Here is a 21,840-nt window from a genome sequence, read left to right as displayed (position 1 = left end):
GCGGTCCCCGTGGGAGAGCCCCGCCTTGCGGGGATAATTTTTAAAATAAGACTTTTTATCTGTTCCAAAGAGGTATCTCATTTTAAATAGAATGCAGTTACCGCGTTTGAAAGGCTTAATACTGTTATGCCTAATGACATACAGGCTGGGGAGGGAAGCTGTCACTAATCGTGGTAGTACTAACAGTACACTGATGATACTGCCAGTGTTTAAAGGGTGGCTACAAAGAAGATGGAGACTCCCTTTAGAAGGAGTCACATGGAAAAGAGGAGGGGTAATGGGCACAAGTTACTCCTGGGATGATTCTAATTGGACTTGAGGAAATTTGCGCTATGAGAACAATCAACCCTTGGAATTACCTCCCCAGGGAAGTGGTGGATTCCCCAGTGTTGGACACTTAGAAGGCCCAGCTGGACAGGGCGCTGGGACATCTAGCCATACTTTGCCAAGAAGGGTTGGAGCACATGGTCCTTGAGGTACGTTCCAACCTGGTGTTCCAATTTCTGTGATCAATGAGATGCCAATTTAAAACAGCTGGGAGCGGGGAGACAAAAAGCTGTGTGTGTAAGAGGAAGATCTCTTGAAGAAAACTCACTGCCCATGGACAATTTTCTGCACAGTTTACTGATTGGCAACAACCCGGCTAACTTGGGAGTATCATTCTTCTCCACATGCTGCAGTTCACATGCAGATACCACATTTCACGCTGCCCAGGAAGACCCTTCCACCAGCAGAGTGACAAGGCCCTTGGCAGGGGCAAACATGTGCGAACTGTCGCTGAAATTTGTACGAGGCTGTTGCGGGTCATAAGCACAAACTTTGCTTGAAGCTGGTTTTGTTCATCTAGTCTAGTTAATGGTAATGCCTGTATACACAGCTGTAAAGCTCTAATTAACCCCAGTATGCAAACGTGGATTGGTTTTTATATGTGTTCAAACTCTCTTTGACTTCAAGAAGATGCAAGCATGCAGTTTGTATTGCAAGGAAGCAATGCATGCTTCCTTGACAGGAACAAAATTCTATACAAGCTTGACTCAACATAAAAAGGACATGGAACTGTTGGAAAAAGTCCAGAGGAGGCCCACGAGGATGATCAGGGGACTGGAGCACCTCCCGTATGAAGACAGGCTGAGGAAGTTGGGGCTGTTCAGCCTGGAGAAGAGAAGGCTGCGTGGAGACCTCATAGCAGCCTTCCAGTATCTGAAGGGGGCCTTCAGGGATGCTGGGGATGGACTCTTCATTAGGGACTGTAGTGACAGGACAAGGGGTAATGGGTTAAAACTTAAACAGGGGAAGTTTAGATTAGACATAAGGAAGGAATTCTTTCCTGTTAGGGTGGTGAGGCACTGGAATAGGTTGCCCAAGGAAGTTGTAAATGCTTGATCCCTGGCGGTGTTCAAGGCCAGGCTGGACAGAGCCTTGGGTGAGATGGTTTAGTGTGGGGTGTCCCTGCCCTTGGCAGGGGGGTTGGAACTAGATGATCTTAAGGTCCTTTCCAACCCTAACTATTCTATGATTCTATGACTCTGAGCATATGAAAACCAAATACATCAAATTCATCCTCCAGCTGGTCATTAATCTTCAAAAACATGAAACTCAAATTTAATTTTTGTAATTCTACATTTAGATAGGTTAAGAATTTATTTCTTGTATGTGCACATAAGAAAGAATATATGCACACTTTGCCTGGTTTTATTATAATCTATAATACATCCACAAATATAGTTGCTCTAAGGTTGCTCATCCATTACTTGAAATAACTCAGCAGTTTCACAGTCACAGCATTGATACATCTGACTTACTGAAGAAAAAAATTTATTCGCTCTTAAAAAATAGTCCAAATAAATTGAACATTTAAAAGATTTTTTTGTGTGTGTCCTAGGTATCTACAGAGGTCAGCATACTGGGCTGAGGGCATCATAAAGCCTCTGTGCAGCCAGTTCCACCATTTCACGGAGGGATTCATCATCTTCACTTCCTGGCTCACAGTCAACTGTCTGGGAACAAAAAATAGACGTTAAGTTAGAACAACCAGCACTTCATATTCCTTTTCAGCATGTGAACAATGCAGTGCTCATCAGGGGAAACGAAAAAAATAGTCATGCAAATGGAAAAGAGTTATCAAGAGCAGCACTTTATGTTCTTAAATGGTCTGCCAACATGCAGAAGAGTACAGAGAAGACTTATGGAAGCCCTGCTAAGGAACAAGAAACTTAATCTCAAGTGTTATGTTTGATTAATGACATGTTTCAAAACTACTCTGTAAAATGCAGTAAGTTCTGTACATTACATTTAATTCAAAATCAAATAAAACCACAGGAGATTCAGTCCTTGGAGTTTCCATTTTATCTGTGAATTCATCTGCACTGCATTAGGTTAATACTGTAAAACACATGCATTCATCACAGAGCTACAGTCCCTCTCTGCTGAGGGAGCCTCCACACTGATATTCCCATACCCATAAAATAACATTTGCATCAATATAAAAGCCTGCAGAGATTCATCTATCTGTAAAGCAAGTCTTCCTAGAGAAAGATGCTCACCCCAAACACACAAGTTGATCAACATTCAACCTGATTATCCCCTGACTGCTCTATCTCAAAGGGCAGCATTTGCATAGTAACACTATTCTTGATCCTATGGACTTTCAGGCTCTAAGACTGTACCTTCTCTAATTCAGTATTAACTTGCTGGTCTTCTGAACAAGTAACAACTTTCAACCATAAATGTTTGTGAAGAGAAAAAAAAGGGGGGACATTTAAAACAGCAAATGTATTTAATGTTATCTGACAATGCTGTTAGAAGCATGTGAACTCTAAGAGCACTGTGTTAACAGTTACCATGGAAAAAGTAAATACACAAATCCCACCATATAGTCAGATCTATACTAAACAGTTTTTCATTTTAAGGCCATTAAAGTTTTGTAAGAAGATATATATGCACATAAGGACAGAAACCTCATTCACAATGGCACAAGCTTGCCACTGCCAACACAGTATGTAAAGTATTACAAAGATACACAAGATAGCAGCTGAGCTGCCATTAGGGCTTCTGTCAGTGCACAATAATAACATACATCAATAACGTATTATTAACAATAATGATATACATCAATATAATATTACATGAAAATGAAGCCTAACTTCTTGATTAAGCATTATGGGTTTTTTTTCCAGTCTTGTTACCTTTTTCTCTATTGCAAGAGATTTTTTCATCAGTCCTATGTTCCTATACTATGTATACACTGAAATGTAGCATATGTTTATTAAAAAACTGAAAAAAGATGACATACCAATCATGGTGTGTTAACCACAAGACTGTAACTCACCTGCCTCTGGAGATAATTAATATTCATTTAGTTTGTTTCAATAGGTAAGAAATTTTGGGCTGGGATCAACCTTCTTTTGGGTTTGTAGAACACTTAAAACATTTGTTATGGTCCCTCAGGACAGCATCTGGGAGCTACTCCAGATTGGAATGGATTACTACAATGGGTAGTGGTAATACATTATATATTTTCACTGTGCTATTAATAATGACAAAGTCAACACATTCAAATGCTTAAGAACACAAAAGACATGGTTTGAATCATTCTTTACAATTCCTTATTTTTTTAGTAACTAGGCATGATTGCTTCTTAAAGCAAACTTCTGACATGCATGACATTCAATTCTGAACCTAGCTAATAAATTAATAAAATACTTCTTTTTGTGAGTATTTCAGGCTTTCAGTTTATCTACAAAACAATCAAAAACCCAATTATTACCATTGCTCCTACTCTTGATTGTTCAGTTACTCAGACCAGAGCCTGTTTTAAGAACATTTACAAAAGAAATTGTGGGTTAAATCCATTTCTTCTCTACAATCTTCCTTTATCCATCTTTATACAAGTAGAGAGCTGCTGACAGATACTGATGTTTCTTCCAAATTTACTGCATTTGTTACATAAACATTTCTAGCTTTTTTTTTTTTTTAATGAAGAAAACTCTGTAGGATATGCTTCTGTTAAATCAATGATCTCAGCTCACAGGCTGGGTAAGTACTTCTCTCAGAGAGGCAGGGTACTGATCCACTGATAGGAATGTCAATGGAAATAATGGAAAGTGAATAGGCTTAAGCTGTTTTGATATCAAATACAAAATAATTTCCTTAGCAATGGGTACATGATATTCTAGGCAGATCTGTATATTAGATGGGAGACTCCCCTCTGCTAAATATAGCCAGACACAAAAGGGAGTGCTTTGCTTTACATACCCGAGTGTCCAGCGAAATGTTTGCAGTCTTGCCATCAACCGTGACGCACAGGACAGAGCCATCTTTTGAACTCACAGAGTCTTCTCCAAACATATCCCTAAAACAAAGACCTATGCGTGTAAGACATGGCCAAACAGTAAACTTGTAATTTATTTTCTGTTAACCTCAGGGTTCCAAAGGCGTTTTGTCAGCAGAGGTATCTCCTTTCAGCAACTGTTATTTAGCCCACTTGAATATAATCAACAAATCCATATCTAAATTCTCATGAAAGTGGCTGTCACCTAACAGTAACTATTTTACCAAAATAAATCTTACCATAAATGAAAGGAAGGATTCCTTTGATTTCAAAAGAGGCAGGATTTCTATGTAAATAACAAAACATACATCAGAGTGGTACCAAAACGGTACTTCCACAACCACAGCATTCTGGGAGACAACATAAAAGTCTGCTTCTGGAAGAAAGTCCTGTATTCAAAGTGTTAATGATGCTGAGATTTTTCTACTGCACCTCTTTCTTTACTTAACTCCTGGCCTCACAGAAACTAGACTGAAGTAAATTTGCAAAAAGCATTTTAAAATAACTATCTTTAAACTGGATTATGCTAAAATTACTGTATTCACAAGATTAACTGATCATTTTCTGTTTGAAAAATATGCCAACTTACTGAAGCATGATCTCCATTCTCTTCCTATACACATCCATGTCTACTTTCTTTGAAATTTTATGTACTGCAGCTGAAAAGAAGAAGTCATTTTACTTTCACAGACATCTGCTGGGAGCAAAAACTGGCTAACTTTTACTGCCTGGTTCCTAATTGACTTTCAGGAAGAAACAATCTAAAAAGAGAGATATATATTTAAACAATTTACAAAGAAAATGTATTAAGGATGGAAGAGTCAAGGAAATACCTAAGTTTAAAATATATGCTCCCTGTACTTATCGCATTTTAAAACAGAAAACTTTGCAAGTCTAATTCTCACTTTTTAATTCTCCTTTTTACTGTTATGCTCATTACTTCTCACATTTCCTTTACTAAAAAGTAAAAATAATCTACTTTCATAATTTGGTTATAATCTCTCTGTTTTCTTTTATGATAAAGAAATACCACATCACAGAGGCTAGGAGCATGCAGAGAATACATAAAGTGAAACCAGACAGCAAATGTGAGTAGTAGTAATAGACATAGACATTCCTGGAATATGTTTCAGCATAGAGAGGTTGAAATAAAAATAAAGATACTGTATTTAGACTTGGTTTTGAAATTAAGAGGTAGTTTAAATCAAGTCATTTTCATCTGAACATAATTATTTTAAGTATTTATTCATTAAAGGAGTCAGAGATCTAGAGGAAGAGCTAATTGTGAAAATCACTGCATTTTTCACTGATGGATAAGGCTTTTGATAAACACACATTTTCCACAATCAGCTACCAGTAGCCACGTAAGAGTCAGTTTCAACAAATTAACATTTTACAAATAAGGAAGACCAAGTGGCAATTCTGGTTTTAAGTAGCAAATCTTACTCCCTAAAAAGTTTCATAAGGAAGGGAAGTACAACAGGGGGATCACAATCTATTGCAAGGCATTATATCCCTCTAAGCTTGATATAAAAAAATTAAGAAGCAATGCCTCAGTTAAATATGCATGCACCAAACTTAGTACCTTTCTGTATTTTGGGATTTGACTGCACTTCCAGTATCACTGTTGTCACAGTGTCTGCATACATATCATTAGCAGGATTTGCCACCCACTGGAAGAGAAAAAAAATAAGTAATAATGTGAGACCATTCTTTGGGCTGAGTGAATAATGCAACATAAAACCATCGTGTTCCCCTATTTGCTTTCCTCTGAATTCTAGCTTCAAATGACTACCATACATTTTACACCAAGTTATTAACTACTTTTAACTTGGTATATTCCAGTAACTTCCTGTGAAAAATTCAAACTGTTGAATGCTTCTGAACACATTTGTGAAACAGTTATTAATAACAACTGTTGGAAAGGGGGAGAAAACACCATTTGACATTATTTCCAATTCCTACTTGCCACATAAAAAATGGGCACCAAATCTGCCATTACACTCCTGAGTCACAGCAAAAAGGAAACCAGCAGTGGCTAAATGAAACAACATGCAACAGTACAGGACCATCGCTCAAGGGGAATTTTGTTCTACCTTTCATTCTCCTAGGCATCCAACAGAAAGCTACTTAAAACACTGAATTCTGCATAGTATTTATCTGATGTTGCTATTTTGGAGAAACTGGAGAACAAAATACTTCTCCCTCCCTCACCAATGCCCACCTCAAGGACTACCATGCCTGGCTCCTGGATCACAGTAATATTTTTGAAAACCTTCAGGGCTGGTTTTTGTTGAATTTCTATTTCTTCTACATCACCTAAAAGTGACAACAAATAGTTAGCAAGAATAAAATCATCCTGAAAGCAAGACTAACCTTACCTGCATAAAACCCCAGGTTATTTAAGAATAAGGAGTTGTTATTATCACAACTGCTCAGAGCAGCTCACAAAATGGAAGTGCAACTGTCTTCCCTCACCTGACAGAATTATATGCTTTGTTCTGGATTGTTTGGGGTGTTTTAGTATGTAATACCAGCCAATTTACTTGTTCTGAATTCTCACATTTGACCAGCTTAGCACACTGATGTATGCACACCAATGAAAAACAGAACAACCAAGAAATTCAGTGTTGCATTTGCAGAATTAACCAGGTCCTCTTAAAGCCTTGAAGGACAACCCATTGCTTACATAAGCATAGAGCTTAAACCAAAAGCATTTGTGTGCCATGTAGCACTTGGGTTATGAGACCTGAACATCAGCTGAACACAGATTTTTCTCTTCCTCAGTGATATGAATTAGATTTGGATGCTAGGGAAGAAAAAAAAAAATCCTGAGCTTCCAATCTGGGAAGGGATCCTGCAAAGTCTGTGTGCCTTTAATGAACTAGTCCAGGAGCTTCCCCAACCTTTCAGAAAGCTAAACAGCAGCACTGGAGATCACATTAGTGGCAGATTTAAATGGCTTCCAACTCAGAAAAAGCCAACCAGGTCAGATTCTTGCCTCCTGTGGAGGGACAGAAGAGGCTGTCTATCACAAAGGATAGAGATCTTGGTTTTATTAATGGAATGGCATTCCATTAATTCTATTTTGGGGCTGCAGATAAAAGATCAATTAATAAATTTTACATCAGAATGTATACAGAACTCACTGTGTGAACTGAGAGGAGACAGAAATTGCCCTAGGCTCTATACCGCTACACGCTCATGATTTTGTAATACAGCTACAATGGAATCCCTCCAAAAGGATGTGTCATACTCATCAACTGCATCAGTCAGAAGCTGCATAATCTAATGAAAGTTGTAAAATACAAAATAAACTGTGGCACTTCAGTCACTGGCAAAGAAATTTCCACTGAGAAGACCTCTGAAGACTGGAAGTTGTTTTAAAAGTTGACCAATATAAACCACAACCATGTCTTTCCAAATACGCACCAGTAAGTTTTTGTAGCTGATAATAAAGTAGATTAAAAGGCCCCGTGTATGGAATGGCTTGTGTCTGTGTTACAGTGCTCATCGCCAAGTCTGTGTAATCTGAAAGAATTAAAAAGTTCCCATTAAAAACTGTCCCTTTGAACTGATTTCCTAAAAAAATAAAACTGCCACTATAGATCAATAGTGGCATCAAGACATTTAAGACAGAGGGTTGAAAAGGACAATCTGTAGTGAGGAGGGTGGAGTGTCTATTGTAAGAGAAATAATATATCTGTGGTTAAGAAAGCAGTAAGAGCTTGTTATTTTATCATACCCATTTAAAAGAAAAAAAAAAAAAGAGTATTCACTAAGTTTCAGTTACCTACTGAGCACATCACTGCCTTTACTTACTGGAGAGGTCACATGGAGAAAGGATGTGATAGTTAAAATTTCTTTTAACTAGGATTCCAGAAATTCTCTGTCCTTGCTCTGGTTTCTTATCTGCTAAAGATCCCATCACCTGGAAGTGAAAAACACAGAACAGTCAACAAAGCAAACTGAAGTATTCACAGCTCAAATGTAGCTACAGAGACAAAATACAGTTTTTTCAGAAAAGTCAAACATCACATAAAATTAACTCTGAAAATAAAGGAAGGTCCTCATACCCAACAGACATTCTGGGATTAACACAAGAAAAGTTTGGAAGAATGAAGAGGCAAAAAAAACCCAAAACCAAATCCAAACCCCAAATACACCACTAAATGAAAACACTCACATACTTTGAGTGCCTGGAAAACACACACAATCTGAAACCAATTAAAAACAGAGACTTGGAATAATAAGTGTGGCTTTTATCCCAGAGGAAAATACCGCTGTACAGATAACAAACTACTGATTTTATACCTTGGCAAGTTTTTCTCCTCTGAAGTTTAAGGTTACAGCTTCCGTATTCCTAGGATTATGAACTTCTATGTGAACTTCATCATTATCCTCATATTCCCGGATCAATGCTGCTTTCAATCTGGCCATTTCATTCTGCTCACCGTGAACTAAAATCTATAGGAAGGGAAGTTTTCCTCTCATGAGAAGTTATTTGACCAACCAGACATGTTTAGTAAACAAATTATCCCCCCAAAATTGCCATCTTGTACCTCATCCTTATAAAAATGTCAATATATGAAATATTGGCTCAATTATATTACATAGTTTTATGTCTTTGATATTGCTGCGTTATCCAAAGGCCTAGATTTCACAACCCCGAGTATTAGTAGAAAAACACATGCAAATAAGCAGAGTACATGACAGAGATTCCATTTAACTTTTCATACACTGTTATATCATGAAAGCAAAGCATTAACTTAAGTTCAACAACAGAAGTTAGTCAGCTTTACATTTTTGTGTCTGCATGTAGGTAGCTATAAACAAAATAAACATGCAATTCAGAGGATGCTTCACAGTTCACAATTCTCTTTGCCAAGTTAAATCCTCTTTTCTTCCATGATTTGTTTTCCTTATCTGTGCTTACACACTGATTCTCCTCCAGTCTCAGTAAGTTTCAGATCCTAGTCCACATTTTCATATTCTGGTCTTTCACACCTCCTGATCCCTGTGATTTGCTCATGCTTTTCCCCTCAATTGCTGCCTTTGTCTTTTGCTGCCTGTTGCAATTAATACTTTCTTGTTTATCTGGGGGCAAATTACAATTAATTATTCCAATACCAGTGCCCACAACTTGATGTGGTCCTATACTGTATTTTATTTCTGCAAAACACTGCTGAAACACATTATGGACCATACCAATTTCTTGAAAGTCATCCCCAGATAATCCCCATGCACACAGTCAGAAGCAAGTTCATCTTTACTTTGTTAAGATAACATGATGAAAACCGGCTAAAATCTCCACCTTTTATTATTAAAGGCATAGGGTGCTGGCTACTGGTACTGCCAGACACCAGGATGCCTTGATGATGATGATGATGACTTCACTTCACACCTTGATGACACAAGGCCATGAAGTGGTTTGATGAATCCCACTCTGGAGAGATGGGCAGCATGTATACTAACCACATGTGGAGGTTTCAGGGCCCGGATAAATTCACTGGTTTGTTGATAATCCGTGTGAGCAGAGAAAGAAATGTAGTCCACAGACATCTTCAGTGGCAGTTTTTGCCCTGACATAGTTGTGATCTCTTCAGGTTCAGACATGATGTGCTAGAAGAAAAGAGCACTTTAAATAAGACACCATGTAACAAATGCTTTACATTTCCAAACCATATGAGATAATATTGGCAGTCAGGTTAAATGTGAAGAATTTCTCTCAAATTTCACAAAACAAACACAAATGAAAAAAACATGCACAATGCACATCGTTTCATCTTTTGTATACTCAAGTAGGAACTCCTCAGATCCTGCAAATCTTGGGGGTCATTCTTTCTTCCAGATAAATCTTTCTCAAATTTACATTAAAATTGTAGCTAGTGTGTGACCTCTATTTCTAAAGGCAAAACTAGATGCTCTGATGCTCTCAGCTGCTGGAATTTGAAGGATTTAATTCTCTACAACTGGACAATAGCACAACATGCACAAAGCGGTCTGATCTCCGACACCTAAATAGCATTAAGATTTAATATCTGTTCCTCCAGAATTAGGATTCGGGCTCCTCTCTCAAAAAGTTAAATGGTGGAGGGGTCTGAAGTTGGAGGAAAGTATCAGTCATTCCTTCTCATGACAAGGTAACTGCTCCTAGAAAAGATCATTCTCTCTAACATCACTAGAAATGGCCATATGCCAATTTTCTGTACTTTTCATTAGTATTAGCTAAAAGCAACTAGTTTTAACAACATAATTATGCGTATCTGACAACAATCTTCTCAGTAAATTCAAATAAAAACAATTGCCATTGGCAAATTCTTTTTAAACATAACATGAATACTTCTACATGTTAAGTCGTGATATATTAGCAACTCACCTTAGCAAGTGTTCCTTCAACACAGTACCCTGCTATAATTACTCCATTTCTCTTATCTGTGCACCAGCTTTCAAACAACTCTCTGGATAAGCCACTCTGCATCATACCTGGGGATGCCATCACAACACTTGGGCCAATATCATCAAAATGATCCATACTCTGAATGGACAAACAGCAAGAATAGCAGATACCGTAACTTAGTCACATGAAGGACAGCCTAGCTACACCGCTGAACAAGGTACAAGTAGAGCCCTACATTCACTAATTATACCCCATCCTCATAAACAGTGCCCTTTGCAGGAGAGTTCCTCCTATTGGTGCCCATAAGGAGCAAACTATAAGCACAGGGATCTACAGTGGAAGAAAAGGTGGGGCGTAAACTTCCCTGAACAAGCCCTCTAAACACTGGGATAGCAGATAACTTGGATATAAACCTGTACCTAATCAACCTACTGGGACAGTAAACATGCAAACTGTTCAGCAACTACCATGAAGATGGTGAGGCACTGGAACAGGTTGCCCAAAGAAGCTGTGAATGCTCCATCCCTGGCAGTGTTCAAGGCCAGGTTGGACAGAGCCTTGGAATGACATGCTCTAGTGTGAGGCATCCCTTCCCACGGCAGGGGGGTTTGGAACTAGATGATCTGAAGGTCCTTCCCAACCCAAACCATTCTATGATTCTATGAATTTTTCTGTCACCCTTCTTCTTTTGTAAGACAACCTTAAGCTTACCTTCAGATTACTAATATGCTTGAAAACAAATGGATTGTTGATGTTAATTTGCTTGCGGATCTTGTCATTCATGGCATTGACATATGTCTGATAAACTGCCATACACTTCTTTGCCAAGGAGGAGGCATAGTATATAGGGATATCATGGAGTTCAGGATGATTCTGCCAGTATTCATCTACAAAAACCCAGAAACACTGAAGAAAAACAAACAAAAAAACCCACCTAAAAAACCCACACACCCCTGCCCACAGCATTGTCTCCAAAGGACATGCTTCTCAGAAGCATTAATGCTTCTTGTGAAATAGATTTAGCAGTGCAGTTTTTCATTTTTATTACAGAAAGTCACAATCATAAGCTTTTTTTTTTTTTTACCTGCCCTACTTAAGAAGAAAAAGCAATCACCAACTAAAAATGTATATAACTAGTACAAACAAGCATGCAAACAAACAAGAAAAAGATGAATTTCAGGTATTTTTGGCAGGTCAAATTCCAATCAATTACCAATTTCAGCTACAAGGCATAAAGCATACACAATATTACACAGCAATAAATCTACATTTACAACAGTGCAAGCTTTACCAAACCACTGCAATAAAGCAGAACTGTCTCTGTCAAATATCAATTATACATCTAACAGTTAGGGACATCTGTGTGTAGATATGTCAATGAGAATTCACTGTATCAAAGTTGTGTAAAACAAACCCAGGGAGTTCAAGGCATAAAGGGATCATCCAGTTATCATTTATGGCTTCCTATATATCACCAACAGTTATATTTTACAAGCTTAACCGAAACAAAAAAAAGCAAAAAGCCTCCACTAACCACAACTTATTTTATCATCGATGACAGCAGCCATGACCTTTACTCAACACAAAGAAGAGATCTGAATGCATCTGTGCAAACATAACTTAATTGTTTTCCCACATGGTTACAGTTCTGCTAGTCTAAAACATATTTATACTGCATAAGTGAGGAACAATCATCCAAAGATAAAGGTACACTCTTGTGTGTATTTAAAATTATTTGTCTTTAACCTGACATTTCTGATATGCAGCTAAAGATTTTCAGAACATGTCAGAGAGGCTGACATCACTATGTTAATAAACTCAAGCATAAGGTGGCCACAGCCAGTAGAAGATAACCAACAGCAGGACTCAGAGTGACGTTAAAGGACTGGACGTCATCACAATTTTCTATACTGTAACACAGTTTTTCATTTTTTGTCATACACTTATAAAGAAAAACAAATACGTAATCCTGTGGGCTCAGTTGTGTAGACACAAGAGATGCAATTGCATTCTCTACCTAATTAAGCATCCAATTGAATGTCTAGCTTTACTGGAGTTATTTTCAAGCTTACCTCTAGAAATTCAACTTTAATACCTACACACAGGAAGGAGAGGCAAACGACAAATTGATAGCTACACAAGATTTAAGATGTTCCTGTTCTATCTCCTCTGTAAAATAAAAAACCTTCAAACAGTGATAAGTAGCAAATAATCCCACACTGAATACTACCCTCTGCCTAGATCCAAATTGCTTATTAACATTTGAATAGACCAGTAACACATTTTGAAACAAATTACTTCTAATATTGAGCTAAAATGAAATGGAAAGTGAGAAGAATGTCACACTTCTTCAGTAACACTTTAGATTCAATACCCCTAAAAATAAATGTTTTAATTTTGAGATAATTATCTTTTGGTCTTGCCAGCATTTGCAGGAGTAAAAAGAGACTGAAAAAGCACATAATGTAGTACACATTCAATGCACTAAAAGGAAGCAAACAAGCCTGGAAATAATTATTTAATAACTGGTTTACCTGAAGTACCTTGTCACAACTACCTATGTATTTTATGTGAAGTGGCTTGTGATCATGTACAATTACCCCTTCCCTTCCAGTTTGCTCTTCTTAACGAAGCCTAATTTGCTTTCGCATTACCACTAGGACTTAAGTGTCTGTATTTTCTCAACTTTTCCTATAGACTTCTCCATATAGACTTTTAAATTAAAGAGCAAAGATGGTCAAACTCTGGAGCAGAGTACACCTTTTTTTTAGCAGTACAGTTTAAATAGGACAGTTGCTGTGATTGCTCACTTTTCAATCTGCAATATTAGGCCCTATTTGCTGAAATCCTGGTTCAACAATATTTGAGTCAAGCACGTATTACCCTTTCCAGTAAGAAAAGGGTATGCCATTACCCTTTCCTTTCTAGGCCTCGATCCTGCCTCATAAAGCAGAACTGCTTTGGTTGGTTTATTGGACTTTTGGCACTTCGACAAACATGCATTATGCATTAACACACTGGAAAATGGCTAAAGAGTTGTTTAAACATTCTCATTTAACTCTCCATGCCTCTTATTAAGAGGAGGTGTGAAGGTACATACCTAAAATTAAAAGTAGTTCTTGTGCTCGACCCAGGGCAAAAACAGGAATAAGACCTCTACCTCCTCTATTGACAATGTCGTGAACAGTGTTACAGAATCTTGCCTCTCGCTCTTCCCTTTTTTCGTGAATGTGAGTACCATAAGTGGATTCCTGTGTATACAGAAATAAAATATTAAAAATGCTGATACACAGAGACTGATTCTCAATCTTCTCCTCGGAATCCAACACGAAAATACAGAAAAGCATACTGGTGTTAACATGGTGGGGAGAGGAAGGAGAACAGTGAGGTGAAGAGAAAAATCAAAACCACTCCAAATTCCCATAACCACCTCGACCAAGTTAAATAACCAAAATTTTCTCTCTTGCAAACCCCTCCCAGCTGGTTGGAAAGACAGATTCTGTTAGGAAAACAAACAATTAAAGCTATTAATTTTGATGCTTCTTGTAAGAGGTTTCAAATTTAACATACATACTTTCCTAGATGGCAGTGATGCCACTGCTTTGATGAAGGGGTTATCACATTAATATGGCTCACCAGTGGTATATGTGCCACAGTTTAGAAGTACCTAGCCTAAAATATAGGAATTACATAAAATACAAGATTTTGATGTGACTTAAAATGAAATTAGCAGTTACAGAAAGCAATTAGAAGGGACACAGTAAACAAAATCAGGGTTAGGATCTACTAAAGACATCTAGCTACACTGTACATTTGTACAATACATCTAGCAAACACAAGTGGAAACCTAATAAATCTCCCATCTTGAAAAGGTCTGTCTAAAGGCTTAAGGAACTTCATCAGAAAAATTATAAAATGAAAATTAGACTTTTTAATACAGTGAAAAGAAATGCTGGAGTGTTCTGAACACCCAAGCATTTGGATATTTAATGCAAGCCATGACTTACCACTAAATCTCCCCTCTCATTTCATTTTAGCTTTAATTAATATCCCTATACATATTTCATTACAAATGTAAGAGATAATTCTGTAAAACTTACAATTATAAGAATATCGGGTTTAATATTAGGAATCTCAGCTGCCATCAGGTGTCTGTCTTCCTGTCTTGAGAAATCACCTGTATATAAAAGCTATTGGAGACAAAGAGAAGCAATTACTCTGATTACAGGTTCTACCAGGTCAGCAGCCTCTAAAAAGCTGTTGTATAGGAGTGGTATTTTTTAAGCAAAGATGGGTTTAAGGAATTTATCATAAAAGAGTCAGATGTACTTTAATTAAAGACTTTTCTGATGTGGACAGTGCTTACAATATTAGGTCAATAGTGGTACAATGCAAATATTTTAGCCACAGTAAGTAAAACATTTCTTATTTTAAGCAGTAGAATAATTCCAAAAGAACTAGGTAAACAATTACTAAGATTTTATTTATTGTTTGAGGTATAAAGGTGCCATTTCCAGCCTTCTGCATATATGCACTGATAATTAAGAAGTAAAAATCAGTGTAACAAAGTACAGCAGGTCCTGAGTGGAAGTAAGAAGTAGATAAAACTGCATTTATATATCAGAATTGAAATACAGTGAATAGTATAATCAAATTACTTATTAAAAATTTTTCTAAGATTTTCTTATACTAAAAAAAAAACAACCTGTAATTAGCAGAATTTCTAAACAGAATGATCATGTTCCCCATTACACCAAGAAGTAATTTGTAACTGTAAGCAATTTTTGATTCTTAACTGCAGGGTGGAATGCAACTCTCTCTGCCCAAGGGTTGGTTTCAAAACTAAACAGTTTTAACTAAACAATCATTCCACTGATTAAAATGTGAACAACAAAACATACAGTCAGCAACAGCAGACAACTGGTCTACAGGTAACCTACTATCATTCCTTTTGCTTCCCAGGGAATTAAAGAAAATAATGGAATCCTATTTCTAAACTTCTAAAATTCTCAATCATTATAACCATGAACAAAGTCCCTCTAGACAGAAGCCTCAGTACCACCAGAATCTCTCTTCCCTCTTCAAGGTTGTATGAAACTCTTCTTTGGCAGTGATTATCCTACTGAACTCCAATTCATGAGAGTAGTTTCAGTATCTGGGTTTGACACAGTGCGGCCTGTGATTACACAACGACTCATTTAATCTCTTCGTGCTTAAAAATTAATAATAATCTTGTTTCTTTACGTACTTGAGCATAGGAGTGTTATGAGAAAAATATAACTCACATACTTTGACTAATGCCATTTAAGCACTCAAGGCAGGCACATGGTAAATCATAATTACAAAACCAGACATCTGTTCCTAGATTTTACTAAAATGGAGCCTCCATAAGGATGCCTCAGCTATCAGCTGCCTCTGAGTGGAGCAACAAGAAAAATTGTCAGTTTACTGGTTCCAAATTTGAGTCATAAGTCACCCCTATAAAATCCAAACATCCTACTTGGTTCCATACGTGTGTCACTTGCTAGTTCTCATCAATGAGAAAATAAACGCTCTAAGTCAAGGGCTCCCACCCTGCCTGGAGTCCAAGTCTATTTGACATCTCCAGCCACAGCAGTGGGGCTCAACAGACAGAAATAATTAACAACCACATTAGACTTCAGGCTTGGTTTCAACTTTATAATAAAAACAAAATACCTTCACACCAGCTATTTCAATCATAAACATGGCTGCTCCCAGGACGTGGCCTGCGTGGTAACACCAGAATTTGATTCCTGCCACCTCTTTCACTTCATGGAAGTTGATGGTCTCAATCTTGTCCATGCTTTCTTCAAGGTCTGTTTCTGTATATAGCATGTCATCCGCTGATATATTACTGGATATAAGTGAAATGGCTAAATATCAGCTCATCTTACCACCTTAGATCATGTAACAGTTGGATAAACACTTCCTGGGTAGTTCCCCACCGATAGTAAGACTTCCATTCAGTAATGCTATGTCTCCTATGTTAGGAATCAAGTCCAGGTACTCTAAATGTAGTTCAAGCATCTTTCTTTTGAAAGGCCATGCTAGAATGGTCTTTGCAGTTCAGGATCTGCTCTGTATTTGCCTGAAAGTAACAACAGATTCCCAACTCTCCACAGAGATCTGCCACTTGTTAGCTTGTAACAATCTTCAAAAGCCAAACTAAAACACACTTCTCCCACTGGCCCAAAACAAACAACTTAAAAGAGGACTGCTTATCAGGCTTCTGACCCAAGCTAGAATCTGCTGAGTTGAGATATGCTCAGGACCACTGCATTCACATAGAAAAGATGTGTCAAGGCATCTAACAGAAGGGGAAAAAAAAAGAAGAAAAAAAGAGAAACCCAAACCAACCACTTCTATGAAGCTTCAGGAAAAAGAGATATGAAAAAGCATGCTAACAAGAGTGTCTTCAGAGAGACAGATGGGGGGGGGGGGGGAAGGAAACTATTAAAGGTCCAAATGCAGCAAATGAAAAGAATGAGAGAAGAGAAGGAAAGATTTTATTTTTTTTATTAATAGGCAATTATCTGACAGTCACATTATCCCTGAGGCAGTAAAATGATTCATTAATTCTAATCTAGGTATCATGTTCTACTGTGGCAATATCCAGGTTCATCCAGCCACCTCTGGTGGCTTCATCTTCAGTTTCCTGTTGAATCTATATGTGAAATAATTCCTGAGTTAAAAGAAACAACCCACAGCTCAGCTTACCTGACTTTGACATAGTCTGAGAGAAGCCACCTGTAAATAGCTTTTGTGGCATGAGTCATAAACGTTCTTCCTTTAAAACTTGTTTTCTGTAAAAACCACGGTAAAGCCCCACAGTGATCTAAATGGAAACTTAAAATAGACACACGAATCCAATTAATACATTAGCATCACACAACACTAATACATATCATATAATTCACTACTTCGCTGGGTTAACATGGCATCATGAAAATCCAGAAGCAGAATTCTCAACGCTGTTGTTAACTATGCTGGTCTACATTCTGTACACTAGTGACTAGATATGCAGACAGGAAGACCTAAGAGTAATAGAGGAAATTCCCCATTAATGGCAAACGTTTTACCCAAATAATTTCAGAATTAACCTTTTTGTAATCTACATATAAATTTAGAGGGAGAAAACCAAGGGGAACCAGGAACACTATAAATGTCAGATATAAGAAAGCTAACAAATGCAATCTTAAGTTTGCATGGTGGACACTATGCTAAAATGCTAACTACTAAAACAAAATTATTTGGCCACACTTTAAGTTCGACCTATTTTAAGGAAGTACTTTTGAAACGGAATTCAAACAAGCACATAGCGTGAAAGCTCAGGATTTTATAGAGACCTGGTTATGACTGGTTAAATCATTTAGAAATGCTCTTCTTGTCTCTCAGCCACTAAGCAAAATTTAAACCACATTCAAAGCTTGCCTAAGTGTCCAAGAACCTTCTTCATTCAAAGCCAATGGAGCAAAAACCACAACCAATACTTTTCAGCAGTCTTCATGTGGAAGACTCCTAGAAGCTGTCACAATAGTGTTAAAGCAGGCCAGGTTGTAAGTCAGATATCACAGCGGGCTCAGAGGAGAGTTCTAATGTCAAGAACTGAACATCCTCAATTTTAAAAAAGTTGGAAACTAAAAGTTCGCCACACCATTACCATCTATATGACACCTCTTTTCAGCCTCTCAGTGAACACAGCTCCAACCACAACCTCAGTTATTTGATCTTTCAGGTGCAACTTACTGACTAATTAAGAGGAGATCAATCTCAGCGGGATCTATCAAATCAATGTAAGGAAGAGCATCCATTCCTTCCAGTCCAGGATGGATTCCACAATCAAGCTAAAAAATGAAAGGAAGTTAAAGCTTCGAACATAACATGCAAGAAACGTTCTTCCAGTTTGGTCTAAAATATAGTTCCTAGTGACTTTAGCATCATGCAAAAAGTGTTTTTTCCTTAAATACTGCTTTTAGCACCGGATTTCACATCTTGGGCTTCTGTCTAAATGACTCATCTCCACTGGGACACCAAAAATTTCTCAAAAGATCCCAGTCTTTGATTGTAATTTAGCACCTATGCAAGCCTTCACTCACACTTCAGCAACACCTGAATACAGGTAATAACAGTCACAATGTCCAAGTTATTCCAGCCACCATACGAGAAGACAGCTGGAAAAGAGGAAGAGCTATGTGTTTCTATGTGACTGTTTACACATAACTGTTGGTAAACATTACCCTGAGGTTCCACTGAAACCTAACGTGTACATTTTTGGTGTTTTTTTTTTTCACAATGACAGCAATCAGCCATTGGAATAATCTCCCCAGGGAAGTGGTGGATTCCCCAACACTGGACACTTTAAAGACCCAGGTGGACAGGGTGCTGGGACATCTAGTCTAGGTCATGCTTTGCCTTAAAAAGGTTGTACCAGATGATCGCTGAAGTCCCTTCCAACCTGGTATTCTGTGATTCAGAATCTACACTTTAGACACACACATGCTGTTTGAGGATATGGAGCTGTTTTACAGGACAGCCTCCCTAATACCGCCTGTTATATGTTACATTGTTCCAGAAAGCCGTAAAACCTTCCTCTTTTAGCACAGTGACTGACTTCAGTGTGGCAGCTGAATTGAACCCTTAACAACTTTTTGTGATCTGAAGCACCATAATGAGAGAACACATAAATACATTCATACAATAATTACCATTATTTTTCTTCCTTTAAACTCCAGAATAATGCAAGACCTTCCCACTTCTTGGCCAGCACCTCTGCAAAAAGACATCAAAATCATCATAATTAAACCAACTCACACCATATGGATGCAACTATATACTGGATGTGTTTAGTGGGATTATTTTTCTGTGTAGAAATAACAACCTTTTAAGCTGAAACACTAAAGTAGCAGAACAGTTATATTTATCTCAATGGAAATGAGGCCCTATCTAATGCAGGAGAAATACGAAGAACGGTTGGGGAAATTATTTTGGTCTCTTCCATCTTTTATTGCATGCCTGTACACTTGAGTCTCAAAGTATTGAGATGTATAAGGAATGGGAAGCTTACTGAACAAATTATGTTGGGGTGAATAAGCTTTAAGTAGCATCTTCAAGTTGTCCAGAAGACAACTCTTGTGGTGCTACCAGAAACACCTGCAAATTGCACTGGCATCCTCACCAGAGACAAACAAATCAACTTAAAGTACTACAAGACCCACAGTGCTGTCGAAGTGCAAAGGTAAAACAAACGTTTTGCTCAGACAGCACTTCAGCAGCGCACAGGGAAAAGCCACGATCCTTCCAGCTGAGCATGACAGCTCTCCCAGGGACGGCAAACGCAGGGAAGGGAAGAGGAAAATAGCCCGGGATTTCAGCACCCTTTGAGGAGTTGAACGGTGATCAACACCGTTTCTCCCGGGCCGCGCAGGCCACGCTCCCGCCTCACGGGTCGCGATGACACAACCAGGGCCCAGGGGAAGCGCTGGGCTGGGGCCCGTGCCCACCTCATAGGTCGGGCTCCTCCCCTAACCCCGGGCTGGCCGCAACCCCGGCGCCCCCCCCGACACCCCCTGCCCAAGTCCAACGCGCGGGTCCCGCCGCCGCGCCCGCCCCGGGCGCTCACAGGGGCCGGATGAGCAGCTGATCACTCTCCTCCGCCGGGATCAGCGCCTCGGCTTTCCGCTTGGCGGACATGACGCCCTAAGCCCCGGAGGCACCCGCGCTGACCCCGACCCAAGCCCGCCCGCCTTCCGTTCCCTCTCGGTTTCCTCTTCCTCTCGCCTTCCGCTTCCTGTCCTCAGAGCCTTGCGCGCATGCGGGGCGGGGTGACCCGGAAGTGGGAGGACGAGCGCGGGCTGTGGGGCGAGGTGAGGGGCAGCGGCGGGTCGGGTATGAAGTACAGGAGGTTCCGGGCGTCGAGGTCCCGGGAGCGGTGCCTCCCTGAAGGCGGGAGGGCCGGGGAAGAGGCTGGGGGGACGAGCGGGCAATGGGCTTTCGGTGCCGCCCGCTATGGGAGGGGCCGCGCTCCTTCCTGCCTTCCCCCGGCCGCGGCGCCGGGAGCTTTGCCTCTCACCTGTCTGTAGGAAGCGGGCTTGTCCTTTCTTAATTCACCAGGTTATCATCTGGGGCTGCAGATAGAAACAGGGAGGAGATCAGCAAAACGCGGGTGCGCTGCAGAGCTGAGCTGGAGCAGGACTCGATGCTTCCCGCACCGGATGCGTGTGCTAAGAGGTCCTGAGTCAGCTAATGTACTGAAGGAGCTTTTGAGGTAGCTTATGTTAAGTTGTGCCATGCTCGGAGGCTGCAGGCAGACTTGGGAGATGTGCCTGTGCTGCTCTGCAGAAAGGGCTGCTCCATCTGTGCTGGGTACCCAGGCTTCTCGCTGTGTGGCTTTTGGTCTGTCAGGGACCCAGTGTTTGTTTAATGGCCAAACACAGCAGCAGGCTGGGGGCTGTAATCCAGCACGGCATCTCAGATCTCAGCTCCACCTTGTGTGTCGTCCATACTTACGGCCATTATGAACAGTGCTGAGGCTGTGTTTCTCCTGTGTGCTCTTTCTTCTACCTGCTCAGAATCTCTGAAAGCTTTGTAATTACAATATTCTTCCCTGAAGAAGCTGGGAAATGGGGTTTCAGCACTCCCAGATGGGGAGTCAGTGTCCTGCTTCTTGACACTGTCTGGCCAAGTGTTATGTGAAGCAATTGAAGTAGTTGGGTAGACACAGGAAAAATGCTTTGGGAATACTCTCAGAACTCCCTCTAACTCTGTTCTGAGGCAGTAAATGTAACATGCTGCTTGCTTTAATTTTCAGGAACATGTTAAGTAGTAATGGCTGGTCTTAGAAGTGTTACAGTCAGTTCTTCAGAATTGGGGTTGTTTGGTGTGTTGGTTTTATTTTTAATGGGAACATAATCCTTGGAGCAGGGTTTGCACTGGATGCACTTTGTAGGGCACTTTGATTATAGTTACAAATAAAACTAATCTCATGCTTTTAAGTGGGAATATAAATTTTAAATTTTGTCTTATTTCTACATACATGTTTCTGTGCATTAGAAACTGACATATGCCACAGTCTATAACTTAGGGAGCAGCA

The 21,840-nt window shown here is 39.3% G+C and overlaps 1 protein-coding gene and 1 long non-coding RNA gene across 4 annotated transcripts; one reads left to right on the top strand and one right to left on the bottom strand.

Annotated features, from left to right (window-relative positions):
- The first annotated feature begins 143 nt into the window (after window positions 1–143).
- On the top strand, window positions 144–2,348 carry LOC133272978 (uncharacterized). Its single transcript, XR_009744627.1, has 2 exons — window positions 144–476; window positions 1,883–2,348. It is a non-coding gene; the product is annotated as an uncharacterized LOC133272978 (long non-coding RNA).
- CPSF3 (cleavage and polyadenylation specific factor 3) lies at window positions 1,799–20,500 on the bottom strand. Of its 3 annotated transcripts, XM_061460792.1 has the most exons (18): window positions 20,371–20,500; window positions 19,457–19,520; window positions 18,498–18,595; window positions 17,469–17,597; window positions 16,428–16,605; window positions 14,831–14,920; window positions 13,831–13,981; window positions 11,442–11,617; window positions 10,710–10,868; window positions 9,806–9,952; window positions 8,645–8,797; window positions 8,153–8,261; window positions 7,763–7,861; window positions 6,555–6,649; window positions 5,916–6,003; window positions 4,920–4,989; window positions 4,255–4,351; window positions 1,799–1,997 (listed from the first exon to the last, which is right to left on the bottom strand). In XM_061460792.1, the coding sequence occupies exons 1-18, from the start codon at window positions 20,439–20,441 to the stop codon at window positions 1,896–1,898; spliced, it is 2,076 nt and encodes a 691-aa protein (XP_061316776.1). In that variant the 5' UTR covers window positions 20,442–20,500; the 3' UTR covers window positions 1,799–1,895. The 3 variants fall into 3 exon arrangements, with proteins under 3 accessions (XP_061316776.1, XP_061316777.1, XP_061316778.1); XM_061460793.1 differs by lacking the exon at window positions 7,763–7,861; XM_061460794.1 differs by lacking the exons at window positions 19,457–19,520; window positions 20,371–20,500 and having other exon boundaries at window positions 16,428–16,567.
- Between the last annotated feature and the right edge of the window lie 1,340 nt (window positions 20,501–21,840).

Source organism: Pezoporus flaviventris, unplaced genomic scaffold, assembly GCF_033815535.1.
Source record: "Pezoporus flaviventris isolate CSIRO_AGI_PZ_B2104156 unplaced genomic scaffold, CSIRO_AGI_Pfla_v1 ptg000031l, whole genome shotgun sequence".
NCBI classification, from domain to species: Eukaryota; Metazoa; Chordata; class Aves; order Psittaciformes; family Psittacidae; genus Pezoporus; species Pezoporus flaviventris.
Note: the sequence above shows the minus strand (reverse complement) of the source record. Positions and strands in the feature narration are given on the sequence as shown.

What these genes read in the sequence shown, in the direction of transcription:
- CPSF3 (XM_061460792.1), bottom strand. Translation starts at nt 20,441, where the DNA reads ATGTCCGCCAAGCGGAAAGCCGAGGCGCTGATCCCGGCGGAGGAGAGT. An exon ending in TTCTCCATGTGACCTCTCCA is followed by an intron (nt 7,862 to 8,152) that starts GTAAGTAAAGGC and finishes TAATTCTTTCAG; the next exon opens with ATTACACAGACTTGGCGATG. An exon ending in CAGGCATGGTAGTCCTTGAG is followed by an intron (nt 6,004 to 6,554) that starts GTGGGCATTGGT and finishes TTTCTCTTCCAG; the next exon opens with TGGGTGGCAAATCCTGCTAA.